Source organism: Acomys russatus, chromosome 32, assembly GCF_903995435.1.
Source record: "Acomys russatus chromosome 32, mAcoRus1.1, whole genome shotgun sequence".
Classification (NCBI taxonomy): domain Eukaryota; kingdom Metazoa; phylum Chordata; class Mammalia; order Rodentia; family Muridae; genus Acomys; species Acomys russatus.
In genome coordinates this window covers 31,808,652-31,826,464 of record NC_067168.1, presented here as the reverse complement: position 1 = coordinate 31,826,464, position 17,813 = coordinate 31,808,652, and the positions used below count along the sequence as shown (strand labels likewise).

The 17,813-nt window shown below is 46.6% G+C and overlaps 1 protein-coding gene across 1 annotated transcript in view; it reads left to right on the top strand.

Moving 5' to 3' along the window:
• Positions 1-17,813, top strand: part of Nek11 (NIMA related kinase 11) — a 151,930-nt gene that overhangs the window by 77,592 nt on the left and 56,525 nt on the right. The window contains 4 exon segments of the mRNA XM_051140381.1: positions 5,168-5,318; positions 6,870-6,961; positions 10,136-10,248; positions 12,941-13,055. Coding sequence (XP_050996338.1) covers positions 5,168-5,318; positions 6,870-6,961; positions 10,136-10,248; positions 12,941-13,055 — 471 coding nt within the window.

Below are 17,813 nucleotides of genomic sequence, written 5' to 3'. Positions count from 1 at the left end.
GATGGAGAAAAGAGAAGAGAAGAGAAGAGAGCAAAGCGACCACCCCCACCAGCCCCCCACAACCCACAACACACAACAAACCCACCACGCACACACCCAAACCCGAGAAGAGAAGAGCCCCCACCCCCTCATATCCCCAACCACCAACAACAACCCACCCCACAGCCCGAACCCCAACCCCACAACCACCCCGCCACCCCCCAACAACACAAAACCCCCCCACAAACACCCCCCCGGAGGAACCCCCAACGAACAAATCAACAGTTACACTTCACCCCCACCCCACCAAAACCAAACAACCCACCTACCCACACCCCCCCACCCTCCTCCCCTCAACCGCCCACCCGGCACACCCCGAGGAGAGAGAAAGACGAAGAGCCCCCACCCCCCGCCACGCCCCCCACCTCCACCACCCCTGAGAAAGAGAAGCGACCCACACACCCCACACAAACACCACACCCCACCGCCGAGAGCGAAACCACCACCTCCCCCAAACTTCCTATCCTCCAACAACCTCCAACAAAACAAAAAACACAAACGAACCACCCACACACAAAACCCCACACCACAACACACCAAACCCGAGCCCAAACACAAAAAACACCCACCCCACACCCCCCCACCCCACCCCGCACCACACCAAAACCAAACCCCCCCTGGAGAAGAGAAGAGAAAGAGAAGAGATCGAAGAAGAGGAAAGATGAAAAGGAGAAGAGAAGAGAAGCGAAGAAGGAGAAAAAGAGATATGAGGAAAGAGAAGAGGAGAGGAGGAGAGAGAGAAGAGAATACGAAGAGAAGAGGAAAAAGAAGAGAAGAGAAGAGAAGAGAAATAGGAAGAAGAGAAGAGAGAGGAGAGAAGAGAAAGAGCAGAGAAAGAAGAGAAGGAAAGAGGCGACGAGAAGAGGATTGACCCCAGACCACCCCGAGACCACAACAGCACCACACACAACCAGACCCAAGCACCACACCACACAAAACCCAAAACCACACACAGCCCACGCACAAGAGAACCGAGCAACAGTCCCCCACCCCCACACAGACCAGAAGAGCACACCCAACCACAACACAACCCAACCCCTCCCACAGCAGAGAAGACGCCTCGAGAAGAGAAAGGAGACAGAGAAGAGGAAGGAGGAAAGAGACGGAGACAGAAGAGAAGAGAAGAGAGAGAGAAAGGGAGTCTCCCCCACCACGCCCACGAGCCCAACCAACCCCTCCGGCCCGCAACACAGAGAAACCCCCACAACCCCAACGACCACTAACACCCACAGACCGCCACAACACAACCCGAACACAACACAAACACCACACACAACAACACCACCGGACGAACAACACGAACGACCACGACCCGAGAAGACACAGCACACACCCACCCCGCAAACACAAACACCACACCCCACAACAAACACGGACACAAACACAACCCCCCACACCAACACACAAACCACCCACCCCCCCAAAACCAAAACACACCCCAACAAACCCCCACCACAACACACACACAACAACCAACCCCCCCCCACACAAAACAGAGACCACAAAACCCAAACCCCACCCACCACCCCCCCCCCCCCCCCCCCAGAGGAGGGAGAGAGAGAGAGAGAGAGGGAGAGAGGAGAGAGGAGATGCTGAGAGAGAGAGAGAGAGAGAGAGAGAGAGAGAGAGAGAGAAGAGAAGAGAAGAGAAGAGAAGAGAAGAGAAGAGAAGAGAAGAGAAGAGGAGAGAGAGGAGAGAAGTGCATTTCCAAAAGAACCATAATGATTTCTGGGCCTGACTTCTTTTTCTTTTTCTTTCTTTTTTTTGGGGTGGTGAGGTAGGTTTTGGTTTTTGGAGATAGAATTTCTCTGTAAAGCCTTGGCTGTCCTGGACTGGACTTGATTTGTAGACCAGGCTGGGCTCGAACTCACAAAGATCCAGATTACAGGCATGCACCACTGTGCCAGCAACAACTTCTTCTTTTTTTCTAATTCAAAAAGATCTTTTTGCTTTAACTTGTAAAAGCCCAGAATGGTAGTTAGCTGCAGATCAGGGTCACATACCTGTGCAGGCAGTAAAGTGTGGACACCAGGACCCTGCTTCTTATGGGTCAAACCTATAATTTTGTTGATGGAACTCTGTTTAATCTTATAAGGACCCAAGGACTATATCTCCCTGGTGGTGTGCAAGACAGTGGAATGAGAGTAGGAGAGATGGCTCGGTGGTTAAGAGTACTGCCTGCTCTTCCAAAGCTCCTGGGTTCAATTCCCAGCACCCACATGGCAGCTCACAACTGTCTGTAACTCCAAGATCTGACACCCTCACACCAATGCACATAAATTTTAACAATTAAATAAAATACTTGAGAGAGAGAGAGAGAGAGAGAGAGAGAGAGAGAGAGAGAGAGAGAGAGAGAGAGAGAGAGAGAAGGAGCACTCAGGCTGACTTTCAAGGCCAAGCAACCAGGTACTCTCCCCTGACACACACTCCAGGGCAGACACTCTCCCCTGACACCCGCCCCCCCCCCCCCCAGCGCAGACACACTCTCCTGACACACACCCCAGTGCGGACACTCTCCCCTCTCACACACCCCAGCGCAGACACTCTCCCCGTCACACACCCCAGTGCAGACACATCCCCTGACACACATCCCAGTGCAGACACTCTCCCCTGACACACACCCCAGTGCAGACACCTCCCCTGACACACACCCCAGCGCAGACACTCTCCCCTGACACATACCCCAGTGCAGACACTCTCCCCTGTCACACACCCCAGTGCAGACACTCTACCCTGACATACACCCCAGGGTAGACACTCTCCCCTGTCACACACCCCAGTGCAGACACTCTCCCCTGACACACACTCCAGTGCAGACACCTCCCCTGACACACACCCCAGCGCAGACACTCTCCCCTGTCACATACCCCAGTGCAGACACTCTCCCCTGTCACACACCCCAGTGCAGACACTCTACCCTGACATACACCCCAGGGTAGACACTCTCCCCTGTCACACACCCCAGTGCAGACACTCTCCCCTGTCACACACCCCAGTGCAGACACTCTACCCTGACACACACCCCAGGGTAGACACTCTCCCCTGTCACACACCCCAATGCAGACACTCTCCTCTGACACACACCCCAGTGCGGACACTCTCCCCTGTCACACACCCCAGTGCGGACACTCTCCCCTGTCACACACACGCAGTGCAGACACTATCTCCTGTCACACACCCCAGTGCGGACACTCTCCCCTGTCACACACCCCAGTGCGGACACTCCCCTGACACACACCCCAGCGCACATGCTCTTCTTGGACACACACCTCAATGGAGATGCTCTCCTTTGACACACACCATCAGTTTCTCGACTGTGTCCTGTTTGGTTTCCCAGCTGCACATTCAGCCTAAGCAAATGGGCACCTGAAGGAGATCTCATGGAGTGTAGTTATAGACATGTTTTGAACACACTTACTTTCTTACTTTCTTGTGTTGCTATCCGTTCTTTCAAGAAAGGTTAAGTATATACTCATTTATAAGTGGATATTAGCCCAAAATAGATCTCCTCTGAGAGACTCCACCCAGTGGGGAATTGGAACTGGGACTCTGGGCAGAGTCCTGAGAGTTGTAGGGAAGAGTTGCAGGGGATGGAAGGTCCAGGAGCTCCACAGGGTGACCATCAAGGCCTGCGCATCTGGATACTGGCTGAGGGGCCTGCACAAACTGATGCACCAACCAAGGACAATGCATGCAGAGGACAAAGGCCCCCTGTTCAGATGTCGCCGATGGGCATCTGATTCTCCACACCTGGGGGCTTGGGGGGAAGCCTTCTGCTGAACCTCTGACATGCACTCTGGTCTTCACGATTTGGTCTGTGCCTCTTGGCAAGACAGCCTTGCGGGCACACACAGGAAGGGGATGTGGTGCCCTAATGAGACCTAATAGGCTGTGGCTGGACAGTGGGGCCCATTAGACAACCCATCCGAGGTCTAAGGGAAGGGAATAGGGCAGAAGAGGGAAGGAGGGTGGGAACGGGAAAGAGTGAGGGGAAAACAATCAGGATATAATGTGAATAAATTATAATACAATATACATAAAATGTTATTTTCTGTTTGTTAGCTGGAGGTGTGGAAGTAGAGCTCATCTTGTTTTAGCTGTTGTGTTGCACTACATGTGTGGAGCAGTCTACCTAACATGCTGGCATTCACTTGTCCGGAGGTTATTCCAAGATCTGTGGCTATGGTTCAGGGACATCCACTAGGTCTTATAAAATAAAGGGTGTCCCTTCCTGGGGCACTGTGGTCCTGATGGTGTTCTAGAAGCTTGTGAGTTGCTGAGTACAGTTTCTCACAGTGCTTCTTAAGGAAGAAGTTGAGAGCAAGGAGCCTTCTGACACATTTGTGCCTGACCAATAATGGAAAGACAGGCCCCTGGGCATGTGGCCACAGGTCTTGCAGTCCTTGTGTAATGTGAGCAGGTTCTTCAGCTGGACAGAAAGGAAGCTCTTCAATGTTTATTGAGGGTTTGTTGAGGGATAACTCTATGACGTAGGTGGTATTGTTCTCTTTTACACTTACGTAGAGATTCCACAGCCTGCAAAGGACATGCAGAGAGTAACGGGGGAGCTCGGCTTTGACCTTTGCAGATAACCACTGGACATACTACTGTACAGTATCTATTGGAGTCAGCCTAGCACATAAGCCACTCAAGATAATTCAGTTGGTATACTGTCACCATCGGATTATCTCATGTGACACTCACTGTAGCCCACTCTTTCCAGGGTAGAAACTGGGGTTCACTATCTAGCTCCCTTGGCTGCAGAGAGAGTGGGTGATGGTGGTGGAATTCACTACCTTTCCAAAGACCATGACATAACACACATAGATGAGTTACTCTGACGGCCTATTTACTTTCTGATGGCCAAGATCCTAATTTGTCTTCCACTATAAAAACCAGCCATAGGCAATGAAATGAGCAGAAATTTGGAAAGTACACAATTTGCTTTTAAGCAGAAATCCAATTTGAAAAATAATGCTGATTAACTCCAGTCCTTGTTGGCTCATTACCCACTAGGAGTTTATTAGATTTTCCTGTCCTGCCTCGAGATGCTGCTGCTCTCGCCACAGAGCAATGATGCTTGTGTAAAATATTTGTTTAATTTTTTTTCTGAGCATGTTGGTATAAGTTGCATGTTGGGGAATGTTTATTACTTATAGGCAGGAAAAGATTCACCTGCAGACTCTGCAAGCCCTGTCTGAAGTGCAGGAAATGACACCGAGAGAAAGGATGCGGCTGAGGAAACTGCAGACAGCTGATGAAAAGGCCAAGAAGCTGAAGTAAGCTGCTATTGGGTACCCCATGCCCTGCACCCTAACAGTGCTGTCAAAGAACTCAAGGAAAGCAAAATCTGAAACAACAGTTCAAAGCACATATGATCACTTACTTAATAATTCCCCCATTCCCCCAAAAGATGACTACTGACCACTAGATTGGATGCCAGGTCCTATTTATATCAGGTTTTCAGTCTTGTGTAAAGGCAAAGATTGAAAGGTAGGGAGGTTAGTTGTGATGACAATGTGGCCAGGCTCTAGATGAAACCTCATTGCTGCTGACACTTGGACCTATCCCACCAAGAGGCTAAGCAGACAGCTTCAGTGTTTTACTCCTTATTAGTCACGTTTCCCACTGCTGGGACACTGTATCCTGACAGCAGCAACCTAAGGAGAAGTCGTAGGCAGTGGGATTTTGAAGAATGGTTAAAGAGCCCCTTTGGAGGCAGCTCATTTGCTTGCTGATCTCTGTAGTGTAAATGTTCCTGTCATGGCCAGTTTCCAGCTTCCAGGTGAGACTGCAGATTGTTCAGGTGGGAAGATATACGTGCAAGTCTGCTCTTGGAGCCAAAGCATGCTGGCCCCTAGAAAACACTAATTGTGGGTCTAAGTGGGGAAATATGTGCACTTGAGTTACTCGAGCCATTACATCAACTCACAGCTCCAAGGCTGTGTCTAACTGTAAGTAATGGTAAACATCCAAGGTAGCATCATTTCTGTCATTGGTTAAATGCAAATAGGTGTTAAAGCTGAAAGGAATACATTAAAAAGGCAAATGTAATACTTCATGTGCATATTAAAAATTACTGTTTATAGCCAAAAGAATAGCATGAATATTCCACATGATATACTCACATTGTTCCTCTCTTATCTTAATTTTATAAATTAATTGGATTAGAATTTTGATCATTGTTTCTAGAATTCAAGAGAGGCAATGTATTTTAGCTAATGTCATGGAAACATGCCAACACTGTACATAATCTAATTAATGTATAGTGTAAAAAATGAAGCTCGTGGAAGTCAAGAGTAGAATAGGGGCTGCTGGGGAGGGGTGGGCATGTTAGACAAAAGGAACCCTAAGTCCCGGAAGTCTGTCGTACATCACGGCTGACAATGTGGTAGGGAATAGTTGGAAGTTGCTTAGATGATAGGCTATTAACTGCCATCTCTCTCCACCATGGTGCCCACACATCCCTTGACATGTGGTCCCACTGTCCTTGTATATGGGACTGTTCATTGTGAAGTAGAATGAATCTCAGACACTGGGGTGTGGCGGCTTCACAGTCAGGATACCCAGGGGTGAGCACTACCTTCTCCCGATATCCCAGGGATCCCCGGCATTGACAAAGGCGCCGTAGCTTTGCTGTGGGTGCTTTAGAAGAGATTTTAAAAAGAGATAAAATCATTTGTGGGGCTGTACCGTGAGGGGCGGACCTGATGGTCTGATTTCCTGATAAGCGGTCTGCCTGTTAAAACAAGCATCATGTTGCTTTGTACACTGTAGATACTGTGCAAGCAATCTGTACTGATTTTTATACATCCATGTTAAATTTACAGGAAGATTGTGGAAGACAAATCTAAAGAGAACAACAAGCGGATGCAAGAATTGAGATTCAGGAACTCAGAGCCTCTGAGTACTCACGTTCTCTGTGTAAGCACCCTTATTTCCTGTTTATGTGCAGTGTTCTCATGCTCCTTCAGATTCATCAGAATAAATGTGTAGGAAAAGGGTAGAAAACAAAGCACCCAGACCAACTTGACCCAACTCCAGGGAAGGTTCTAGAAAGTAACAGTCGATGCTAACCCTAATTCAAAGCTGCTTGCATCAAGCAGTGGACCAGTTGATTCAGCTGACACATGTCAAGTGGCTACTGTTTGCAAGATAACTGAATTGTCACCAAACACAGAGGTTATGCTCAAGATGATTAATTGATAGAACAAATGTGCACATATTTGATTTTCACTTCTATCCTTCGTATTTTTGCTTGCTCAGCCCCGTCAATCCCTCTTTGTCATTTTTTGTTTAATTCTTCAACAATTTTCCTGTCTTCCATCCATGTCATCGCACACTGTGGCAATAACGTTGCTCAAACTGAAGAACCACCACAGATACCCGACTAAGAATAAATAGAGTTGCAGCACCCTCCCCCTCCCTGTTTACGTCTTCTGTATTTGAATCCCTGAGTGGCAAATATTATTCATTCGTGGTTGAGAATGTCTCTCTGGGTCTTGGCGGTAGGACCTGATAGGAAGGTAGCCTATGTTTTTCTCATAAAAGTGCCTTGGTGTAAAAAAAGCTTTAAGATTTTCACCCAGAGATCTCTGCATCTGAAATGCTTTCCTTGAACAGAAAGACCCGACCTTGAGACTACCAAAGAAAGCCCTGAACCTTGGTGCTATAAATTCTGTAGCTCAGCTTAGTCATTACAGGCTTCCAAACTCTGGGCAGTGCAGAAGCCTGAGAAAATCTTCCCTTTAGACAAGCAAGTCCTAGGAACACTTGATTTCTGTCCCCCTCTGATCAAGACAGTGCTCATCTATCTTTCTCCATCTATCCTCAATTAAAGGATCTGATAACCCAAAGTTGGACCACACAGTAGATGTATTCTTCTCTATGACCTTATGGTCTGCTGCTATTGAACTGGTCAGCAGAACTGTAAGAGTATTGGCAATAAGCACTCAGTCCTAGCCTGTGTTCTACCTTTTGGGTTCCCCCATTTTTAGAGTAGGTATTTGTGGTATTATGAGGTCTTTCCTGCTCATGGATCCTGGCAAGGAGAGAAATTGCTGGCTGAAAAGACATGGAGTCTGCAACAGGACCAGGTCTTAACCAAGAGAATGATCTTGGTACCACCACTGCATTGAAGAACCGATGCCTCAGGAAAACTGAGGCCCTTGCTTCAGCACCTCAGACTCTGAGGCACTGTGTGGGTGGCCTGTGCTAGTAGGTTCTTTACCCCTGGTTTTGTTTTATTTGTCCATATAAGACAGAAATCCGGGCATTCCCAAATACCTAAACAAGGAAGCTGATGGGACCATCAGGACTCTGTGTTTGCTGATGTGCTTGTTCAGTCACTTAAGTAAGCTGGAGCACTTATTTCTGGAATGCTCGGGGACCCTTTGAGAGCTGAGAGATTTCCTTGCTTAGACTAGAGCTTAGGAACCAGATAAGATCTTTTTTTTTTTTTTTTTTAATGAGGTCTAAGTGACCAATCTCCCTCCTTCCTTTTATCTTTCCTTCCTTCCTGACAGGGTCTTGCCATGTGGCCCAGAGTGGCCTTAAACCCCAGAGCTTCCTGCCTTAGCTTCCCAAGTGCTGAGATAACAGGGATGTAAAGCTCTGACTTTACTTTGAAGTTATCATATGGCAAAGAAAAAGTAAGAGCTTATGTATTAGTGACCAATAATCTACTTCACTGTTTATTTTTCTTCTTTGACACTTTAAGATAATCATCTTTGTGTCTGATATAATTATTGCCAGTATTATAAGCCTATGTATGACATATGGAGGGGCTGAACAGCTATGGAAGCCAAAGCCTTTTTGTAACCTCTGTACATTAAGATTCTAACGATAGCTCCAAGATTACATGGCAAGCAGAAGCTCAGAAGATTTTGTTGCCCATATGCTCTGATGCAGAAAACATCTTTATTTTGGCCCAGCTCAGATGAAGAAAGGTCAAACGAAGATCCTGTAATTCCCAACACACACCCCTAGCGGCTTCCTGTGTTCATCACTTTTCTTGATGCTGTGGCAGAATAGCAGACAAGGGCAACTTCAGGAAGGCTTTGCTTTGGTGGAGCGTTTTGGGGACTCATAGTTTGAAACTGCAGCCCATACTGGCAGCTAAATTGTGACGGCAAGGGCACTGGATCTGCACTCGGGAGCAGAGAGAGATGAATGTCATTGCCCAGTTGGCTCTCTCCTCTCATCCAGCCTCGGAGCCCAGCCTGTGGGCTGGTGCTGCCCAGTTCAGAAATTCAGAGACCTTCTTCAGTTCAACACTCTCAGAGGCACACCCAGAGCTGTGTTTCCATGGTAAATCTAAGCCTTGTCAACTGGACTAGTAAGACTGACCATCACACTTTCCTTCCCTTTCTCCTAGCAAGAAGTGTGGTGTGTGGTGGTGATAATGGTGGTGGTAGTGTGTGTGTGTGTGTTTGTGTGTGTGTGTGTTTCCTGTCCTGTCTTGTCTGGGGGTGGTAGTGGTATGGTGTGTGTGTGTGTGTGTGTGTGTGTGTGTTTCCTGTCCTGTCTTGTCTGGGGGTGGTAGTGGTATGGTGTGTGTGTGTGTGTGTGTGTGTGTGTGTGTGTGTGTGTGTGTGTGTGTATGTGTATGTGTTTCCTGTCCTGTCCTGGACATTGGTTCCTTCTTTGCGTTTTCTGAGGTTTAGTACCATTGTCTTGGCCCTGAGCTTTTTGGAAGCCTGTTTCCTTAGTCTGTATGTAGGCAGAAGCACTGTTAGCATGTCAGCATGAGCACCGGACAGATGAGCCATTGTTAGCATCCTCTCCTCTCTTTCAGAGGCCACTTTGTCTTCAGGAAAACCTTCTGAGCTCACTCTCGGGCCTACAACCAGCTGGTTGTCCTCTAATTTACAGGACACTTCTCAGACATCAGAATGCACCAGACTGTCCTGTGTGTGTTGATTTTTATTCTGCTGGTCCAGGGTAGGGCCTGGGCCATCCGATTGCTTCTGAGGCTGCTGACAGTGATGGTACCCCATTACCCAGGGGCACAGAGTGGGGCTCCTGAATGCGATCACCCCTCTAGATGAAGGGCCTGTAAAGGACACCCCTGAACAGGTCGCTTCTCTCTTCAGAGGAAAAACACCCCATTTAATGAGAATGGAAGAAAAGGAGGTGCAACCCTAGGGAAGGCTTTCTTGTTCACCCCAGGAGGAGGAGGAGGGAGAAAGGCACGCAGGCAGGGAAGAGGCAGTTTTAGTCAGACTCACAGGCACAAGAGGGAGATGGGTTTAATGATATTCACAGAACAAAGGAAGAAGCTAAACACTTTGCAGAGGCCTGAAGGGTTTTCATCATCTCAGGGAAAGGCATTGTTGAACTGAAAAGGATGAAATAAAATATGACAGAAACCGAATTAATCAGATGCAAGAAGCCGAGGGAAAATGTGCTAAAGGAAAAATGCACCTGTCTTTGAATGTGTTTCCTTGCCCGTCTTCTCTACATTCTGATGGCTTCATTTCTTCCTCATCTCACTGAGGCTCAGCTCTCCAGTCCTTTTTCCTTTCTCTCTTGCCTGGCTGGAGCAAACTGCTGTGCGATTCATTGGGGAGAGTCTGTTGGGTGTGTGCAGCTGTTCATATGTGTGCATGAATGTGAAGACCAGAGTTGAGCATCAGGGTCCTTCTCTGTTCCTCTCTACCTTACTCTGTGAGGTAATGCCTCACACCTAGTTGGGAGCGCCTTGATTATGCTATGCTGGCTGGCCTGCAAGCCCTTCCTGCAAGACAGCGTGTCCCTACCTCTCCAGCTGTGGGATCAACATCTGTCTTTTTAAAATATAGATGCTGGGAATGTGAAGCAGGTCCTCATGCTTGCACTCAGCCCTTTACCAACTGAGCCATATCTCTGGAAACCTCTCCATATTTTTCAGGAGCAGCTGTAGGAGGGAAGTCTGGAGAGCGAGTGGACCTGAATGCCATATGTTATGAAAATTCTCTGAGGCATTTAAGAGAGAGGCTTGATTTGTTTTCAGACTTTAACTGACAATGTCTTTATTTTGGCAGGCATTTTCTGCTTGTCTGAATTTGGGTTTTGAAATCTTGAAGCACAGATGAGTGTGGAATATGTTTGACTCCATTACTTAAGACGGGGTAGTTTGAAAACCCCACAATGCGCAAGGCAAGCCCTGGCTGTCCTTTTTCCTGTGGCATGTACAGTCGTACTGGTGCTAAATCTGGGCTTCTGTGAAAAGTGCATAGCAGACCAGGAGCCAGCATGTGTGCTGGGAACAGGGGTCAAAGAGCAGATCGGTGCTCCTCTTTCTGAGAGAGGCAGCTACAGCAATTCTGTCTTCTCAAAGAGAACCTCAAAAGTCACCGTCAATTGAGAGCCCAAGTGCTTATTTTCAGATGAGGCTGAAGTGCATGCAATGATAACAGCCCACAGCCTCGTTGTTCTCTCGGTTCTCCATGTACCATTGGTGGCCTTTGCAGTCTGGATCCAGCCGCCCCCCTTAAGCTATGATCAGACAGCAGGGCAAGCAGACTTCCTACCAATATGTCCTGAGCACGTCCTTGCCGCGGCCGGCCATGGCTGCACTTGACTTCCTCATTTACTGTTGAAACTTTCCTTTTAATTCACTTCTTAATAAAAGGCTCTCTTGGATTAATAACCCCCCCCCCCATCAGCCACCACGAAAGCTGCTTATTAGAGAAAACAGGGCCATTCAGTATTAGATTTAGTTGCAAATACACAATGCAATAGTAATAATAACAAATTATTATTGAAATTCACATTAATGTATTTGGTCATTTTACCTTCATTTGTTTGGTTATGTTGAGGCAGAATCTCCTGTTGCAGGCTCACTGCAAACATGCCATGTAGTCCAGGAATGATTAATGCCCCTGCTTCCACTTCTGTGGCGTTCTGAATGAGAATGCCCCCATAGGCGCAAAGATTTGAATGCTTAGTCACCAGGGAGTGGAACAGTTTGGAAAAGATTAGAAGGATTCAGGGGTGTGGCCTTGCTGAAGTAGGAACTGTGTACATGGGGGTGGACTTTGAGGTTTCAAAAGCCCATGCCAAACTCGCCCCCTCTGTCTCCCTCCCCCACATCCCCTCTCTCTCCGTCCCCATACCCCCCTCTCTGCCCACTGCCTGCAGATCAGGACATAAAGCTCTCAGCTAATGTCCCATCACCATGCCTGCCGGCTGCCTGCCATAGCAATCATGGAGTAACCCTCTAAAGCTGTAAGCAAGCCCCTAATTAAATGCTTTTTAAAATAAGGCTGGCCTTGGCCATGGTGTCTCTTCACAGCATCAGGACAGTAACTCAGACACCTTTCCTACCTGGACGGTGTGGGGAGGCACGTGTCCCACACCCCTGCAGTCTATGCAGTGCTGGGGATTGACTGTGGGACCCCATGTATGCCAGGGAAGCATTCTACCAACCAATACACATTTCCAAGCTTTTATGTTTTCAAAGCATGAATTACTTCATCATTTCTTAGATATTTGTCTTTTAGGAGACTGAAATTCTTAGATTCTCAGGTCTTGTAAATCCAGATGAGACATGAAGTCATTCAAGTCAGCACTTTTAGTTTGGAAATGGAACCGAGCAGGGCTGGGATGGGGATAACTTAGGTGGGATACGGTGAGTACACATTTGTGAGAGATACTTGTCACTGCTGATGGGACCTGTGCTTGACTCAGCCTTTGACTTGGCTCCCTGAATATCTGCTTGGCTCACCCAGCTGTGGCCTAGAACCTTATTCCTACAGAGCGTAAATGCTTTGCCCAAGGTCACTGCCTATTCCAAGATAGTTACCAACTTGAAATTTAAAATTGCTATCAGGCTTAAGGGAAACTTATGTTGCTTCATTTGTGTCAGGGCCATTTCCTTCTGTCAGCTTCTCATGAATTGTTAATTCCCTCCCACAAGGAATTAGATGAACAGACTTCAGAGAACCTGCCTGAGCCTCAGTCCCTTCCTTCTCTGGCCCTGGGTGAACTTGAGCCAAGTTTAGAGGACACCATCGTTGACCTCGGACATCATGGTATGTGTTTGCATCACCTCTCGGCAGGTCTCTGAGAGAAGCCCTCAATGACTACCTGCCATTGCCCTCAAGGCTGGGCTGTGATGGAAGGGCCTTTTTCTTTTCTGTCTCCATTGCCATAGTGAAGAGGAGTTAGACACTCACATCTGCTAAGAGACCTCTTCTGAGTGGGCTCAACAATATTGTCATTGGCCTGAGTAAGATGTCCCCAAAGCTCCTCTCCCCTCTTTCAGGAATAGCTCCCCTGTCCCCAAGATCCATTTAAACTGAAGACACACACCCGATTTTGCTAGGTCCACTATCCAGATACACAAACATGGCCAGAGAGTAAGAGTGCTCAGGGCTCTTACCCATCTGGAGGTGCTGCGTGTCATCTGGAGAGAAGCCCCTGGCTACCCGGTCTTTCTGGGTCTTCACTACCTTATCCATGAAACAGCAATAGTGATTCCTTCTTTCATGGTTATTCTCAAGAGAAAACAAGACTGGCCATGGAAGTTCTTGTCCTTAGTGCCTAGTATGCTGAGAGCTAAAGAAAGAAACGGTTACAGAACTTCCCTTGAGGGTCCTTCTGAATGCATGAGTCTTCTTGGACTTGTTCACCAGTGTTCCTATTGCCTAGAATAACACACCAGAATATTATAAATATTCATGAACTTTTTTCTTGAACGAATGAATGAATTTATTAATTAATGAGTAGGCGAAGAAGTTAATGAATGATATATTGGTTTAAATTCTGAAGAAGCAAATGCCAAGACAAGACTGAAATGCATGACTTTTGGGGGGGTGTGGATACTTGCATAAAGGAAAAAGCTAGAAGAGGCTGGGAGAGCTGGTTGACTACAATCTAAGTCTTATTGCACATAAGAGGTGGGGAGGCTTAGTGGATTGTTCTAATCAGGAAGTCCTCGAGCCTGCCTTCACATCACCACTGTATCTTAGCACCATCTGCCACCATGAGTGTTGATAGGCTATGAGAGAATGTGACGTGGTTCCGAGCACAGCAGCTGAGCCACCCTGTCACTTGCACCCCCTGTAGTTGAGTTGACAAGGCTTCTCCTTCATGGCACACAACAGCAAGACAGTGCTCCTAGCATCTGTGCTACAGTGACGTAAACTCATTGGCAGTAGGTAGACTGTGCTGCTACTTGTAAATTATTTCACCCTCTGAACACTGAATAAGTGGAACTTGGATTGTGTCTTCATCTCAATCAAAGTTGCCCTTGAGGTCTTCCTGAACTAGTAGAGTATGGGTCACCTCCTTCAGCTAAATGGAGACTAGCACCTCATGGCCTTTAAGCTGCCAACGGCCACGTTTGTGGCAATCCAAGCAAAAGTGATGGTGTAGGAGCCATCTTATAGTAGATACAAAGACAAGGAATACTGATATCAGCTAGATTGGTGGTATTTTTGTGATATTTCAATAACTGAAGAAAGTAGGAAGATCAACCATTCCAAGGGGTTTTCTTTCCTTGAGTAGGAAGCTGAGAAAGGTAGGTCTTGTGCAGCGACGGATGTAGGCGATGCATGCTCAAGGGCAGAGTCATTGCTATGAGCAGGAGCCCAGCATAAGGTGGTAAACTCTTGTCTGTGACGGAGCAGTGGGAGTCTGTTCTCCTGGCATCAAAGGGAAAGGATTTCTTTACATGTGTTTCTGAGAAGAGAACCCAGACATGGAGGTATTTGCTCAGGGATCACCTAACTCCTTTCTAGAGCCGTGTCTCCTCAGTCCCTCCCCAGTTGCAGTGACTTGTAGGAGACAGCTGTGGCATGAGTGAATGAGACTTCCTGAGGCAGAGCCTTTGCTGTGGATCTCTGTGCTGAGGCTGCCGAAGCCAAGTGACGCCGAAGCTAACGCTGACCACACAGCTTCTGTGATGGGAGAGGGCATCTTGCACCCTGTCCCTCCTGGTTTGGTTTGTTTCTGCGGTGGACAGCATACTGACTGATCAGCCCAACTGCAGGTAGTCAGCCTCTCTCCCCTAAGCTCCCCTCGTGCTCAGTCTCCACCATAAGCTAGAAAATTCAAAACAGAATGAGCACACAGTAGCCCCAGTGGGTCAGATGCCTTAGAAAAGACTTTGAACAGTTTCCTTATTTTTCTACAAATTCATATTTTTGTCATTATTTTCTCTTAAACATTAAATTGAAAAGAAAACTTAGAAATATGTAACGTTTGCGGTTGACAGTCCATTAGTGTGGTAAACAACTGAAAGTATTGGCAAAGCACTTTAGGTAATGGTGAAGTTTTTAAATAGGGTACTTGAATTTCTTGATGAACTCTGAAGTGGTTAACTAGTTTGCTCAGTGTGTGTGTGTGTGTGTGTGTGTGTGTGTGTGTGTGTGTGTGTGTATAATTCAATAACATGCTTTCAGCACCTAAAGGAATCATTGCTATCTAGTATGTACATATAAACTTATGCAGTCAATTTTAAAGCTCCTATGCCAATCATTTAATTAGTTTTTTATGATGAACTGGAAAATTCCCCTGGGAAGTGTGGAGTTAGCTGTAGAACAGGAAGACAGGATAAAATATTAGTTACATTTGATATGCACTGATTTGCATAGAGCTGATTTAATCTAGTTAGTCATGGATTACCATTAATATCAAATGAGAAAACACAGTGGGAATGGTAAGGAACTCACCCTATTATTTTTTAATTTTTAAATTTTTTATTAATTTATTCTTGTTATATCTCAGTGGTTATCCCATCCCTTGTATCCTCCCATTCTTCCCTCCCTCCCATTTTCCCCTTATTCCCCTTCCCTATGACTGTTCCTGAGGTGGATTACCTCCCCCTGTATATGCTCATAGGGTATCAGATCTCTTCTTGGTAACCTGCTGTCCTTCCTCTGAGTGACACCAGGTCTCTCCCTCCAGGGGACATGGTCAAATGTGAGGCACCAGAGTACGTGAGAAAGTCATACCCCACTCTCCACTCAACTGTGGAGAATGTTCTGACCATTGGCTAGATCTGGGTAGGGGTTTAAAGTTTACCGCCTGTATTGTCCTTGGCTGATGCCTTAGTTTGAGCGGGACCCCTGGGCCCAAATCTGCCTATTATAATGTTCTACTTGTAGGTTTCTAGGACCCTCTGGATCCTTCTACTTTGCTATTCTCCCATGCTTCTCTCATCTAGAGTCCCAATAGGATGTCCTTCCCTCTGTCCCAGTTTCCTGGTAAGTGAAGGCTTTCACGGGACATGCCCCTTGGGTTAGTATGCAGATATAAATGAGTATATACCATTTGAGTCTTTCTGCTTCTGGGTTAACTCACTCATTATGATCATTTCTAGCTCAATCCATTTATCCACAAATTTCGGGAATTCCTTGTTTTTAATAGCTGAGTAGTATTCCATAGTGTATATGTACCACAGTTTCTTTATCCACTCTTCTACTGAGGGACACTTAGGCTGTTTCCATGTTCTGGCTATTATGAATAAGGCTGCTATGAACATGGTTGAGCAAATTTTCTTGTTGTGTGCTGGAGCATCTTCTGGGTATATTCCAAGGAGTGGAATAGCTGGGTCTTGAGGAAGCCCTATTCCCATTTTTCTGAGATAGCACCAGATAGATTTCCAAAGTGGCTGTACTAGTTTGCATTCCCACCAGCAATGAAGGAATGTTCCTCTCTCCCCACATCCTCGCCAGCATGTGGTGTCGCTTGAATTTTTGATCTTAGCCATTCTGATGGGTGTAAGATGGAATCTCAGAGTTGTTTTGATGTGCATTTCCCTAATGACTAAGGAGGTTAAGCATTTCTTTAAGTGTTTCTCAGCCATTTGATATTCCTCTGTTGAGAATTCTCTGTTTAGTTCCAAGCCCCATTTCTCAATTGGGTTATTTGGTTTGGTGGTGTTAAATTTCTTGAGTTCTTTATATATTTTGGATATTAGACCTTTGTCAGATGTAGGGTTGGTGAAGATCTTTTCCCAGTCTGTAGGCTGTCGCTTTGTTCTCTTGACAGTGTCCCCTGCCTTACAGAAGCTTCTCAGCCCCATGAGGTCCCATTGTTGACATTAAGGCCTGGGCCGTTGGTGTTCTGTTCAGGAAGTTGTCTCCTGTGCCAATGTGTTCCAGGCTCTTCCCCACTTTTTCTTCTAAGTGACTTAGTGTCGCTGGTTTTATGTTGAGGTCTTTAATCTACTTGGATTTGGAACTCACCCTATTTAATTCCTTATTTGTGGTACTGATGACTTCTTGAACATTAATTTTTAAATGCTTTTTTTTACTTTTTGAAATTATAATTACATCATTTCTCGATTTCCCTTTCTTCTCTCCAAACCCTCGTACATGTGCCTCGTCCCCTTGCTCTCTTTCAAATTCATGGCCTCTATTTTTTAATTATTGTTGTTGTAGTGTGTGTGTGTGTGTGTGTGTGTGTGTGTGTGTGTGTGTGTATGTTCCTAAATAAACAAATGCAACCTGCTCAGTGTGTATAATGTTGCTTTATGTTTTCCAGGCTGACCATTTGCTACTGGGTAACCAGTAGGTATGCTCTGCCCTGGAGAAGACTGTTTTTCATTCTCGGCATTTCCTGCTTGCCCATAGGTTTTTGTCTAGGCTTGAGACCTCAGTCTCATGAGCTTCTGCCTTCCATACCTTCTAGAAATGTTAGAGGCTACACCTATGAGGCCTCATCAACATAGCTGTGTGGCACAAATGATCATGCTAATGTACCCGTTAAGTTTTGCCAGACTCTCTCCTGTACTTTAGCCCTGTTTTTCTGCAACTAGTGCTGAATTTCAGAGCAGTGTTTCT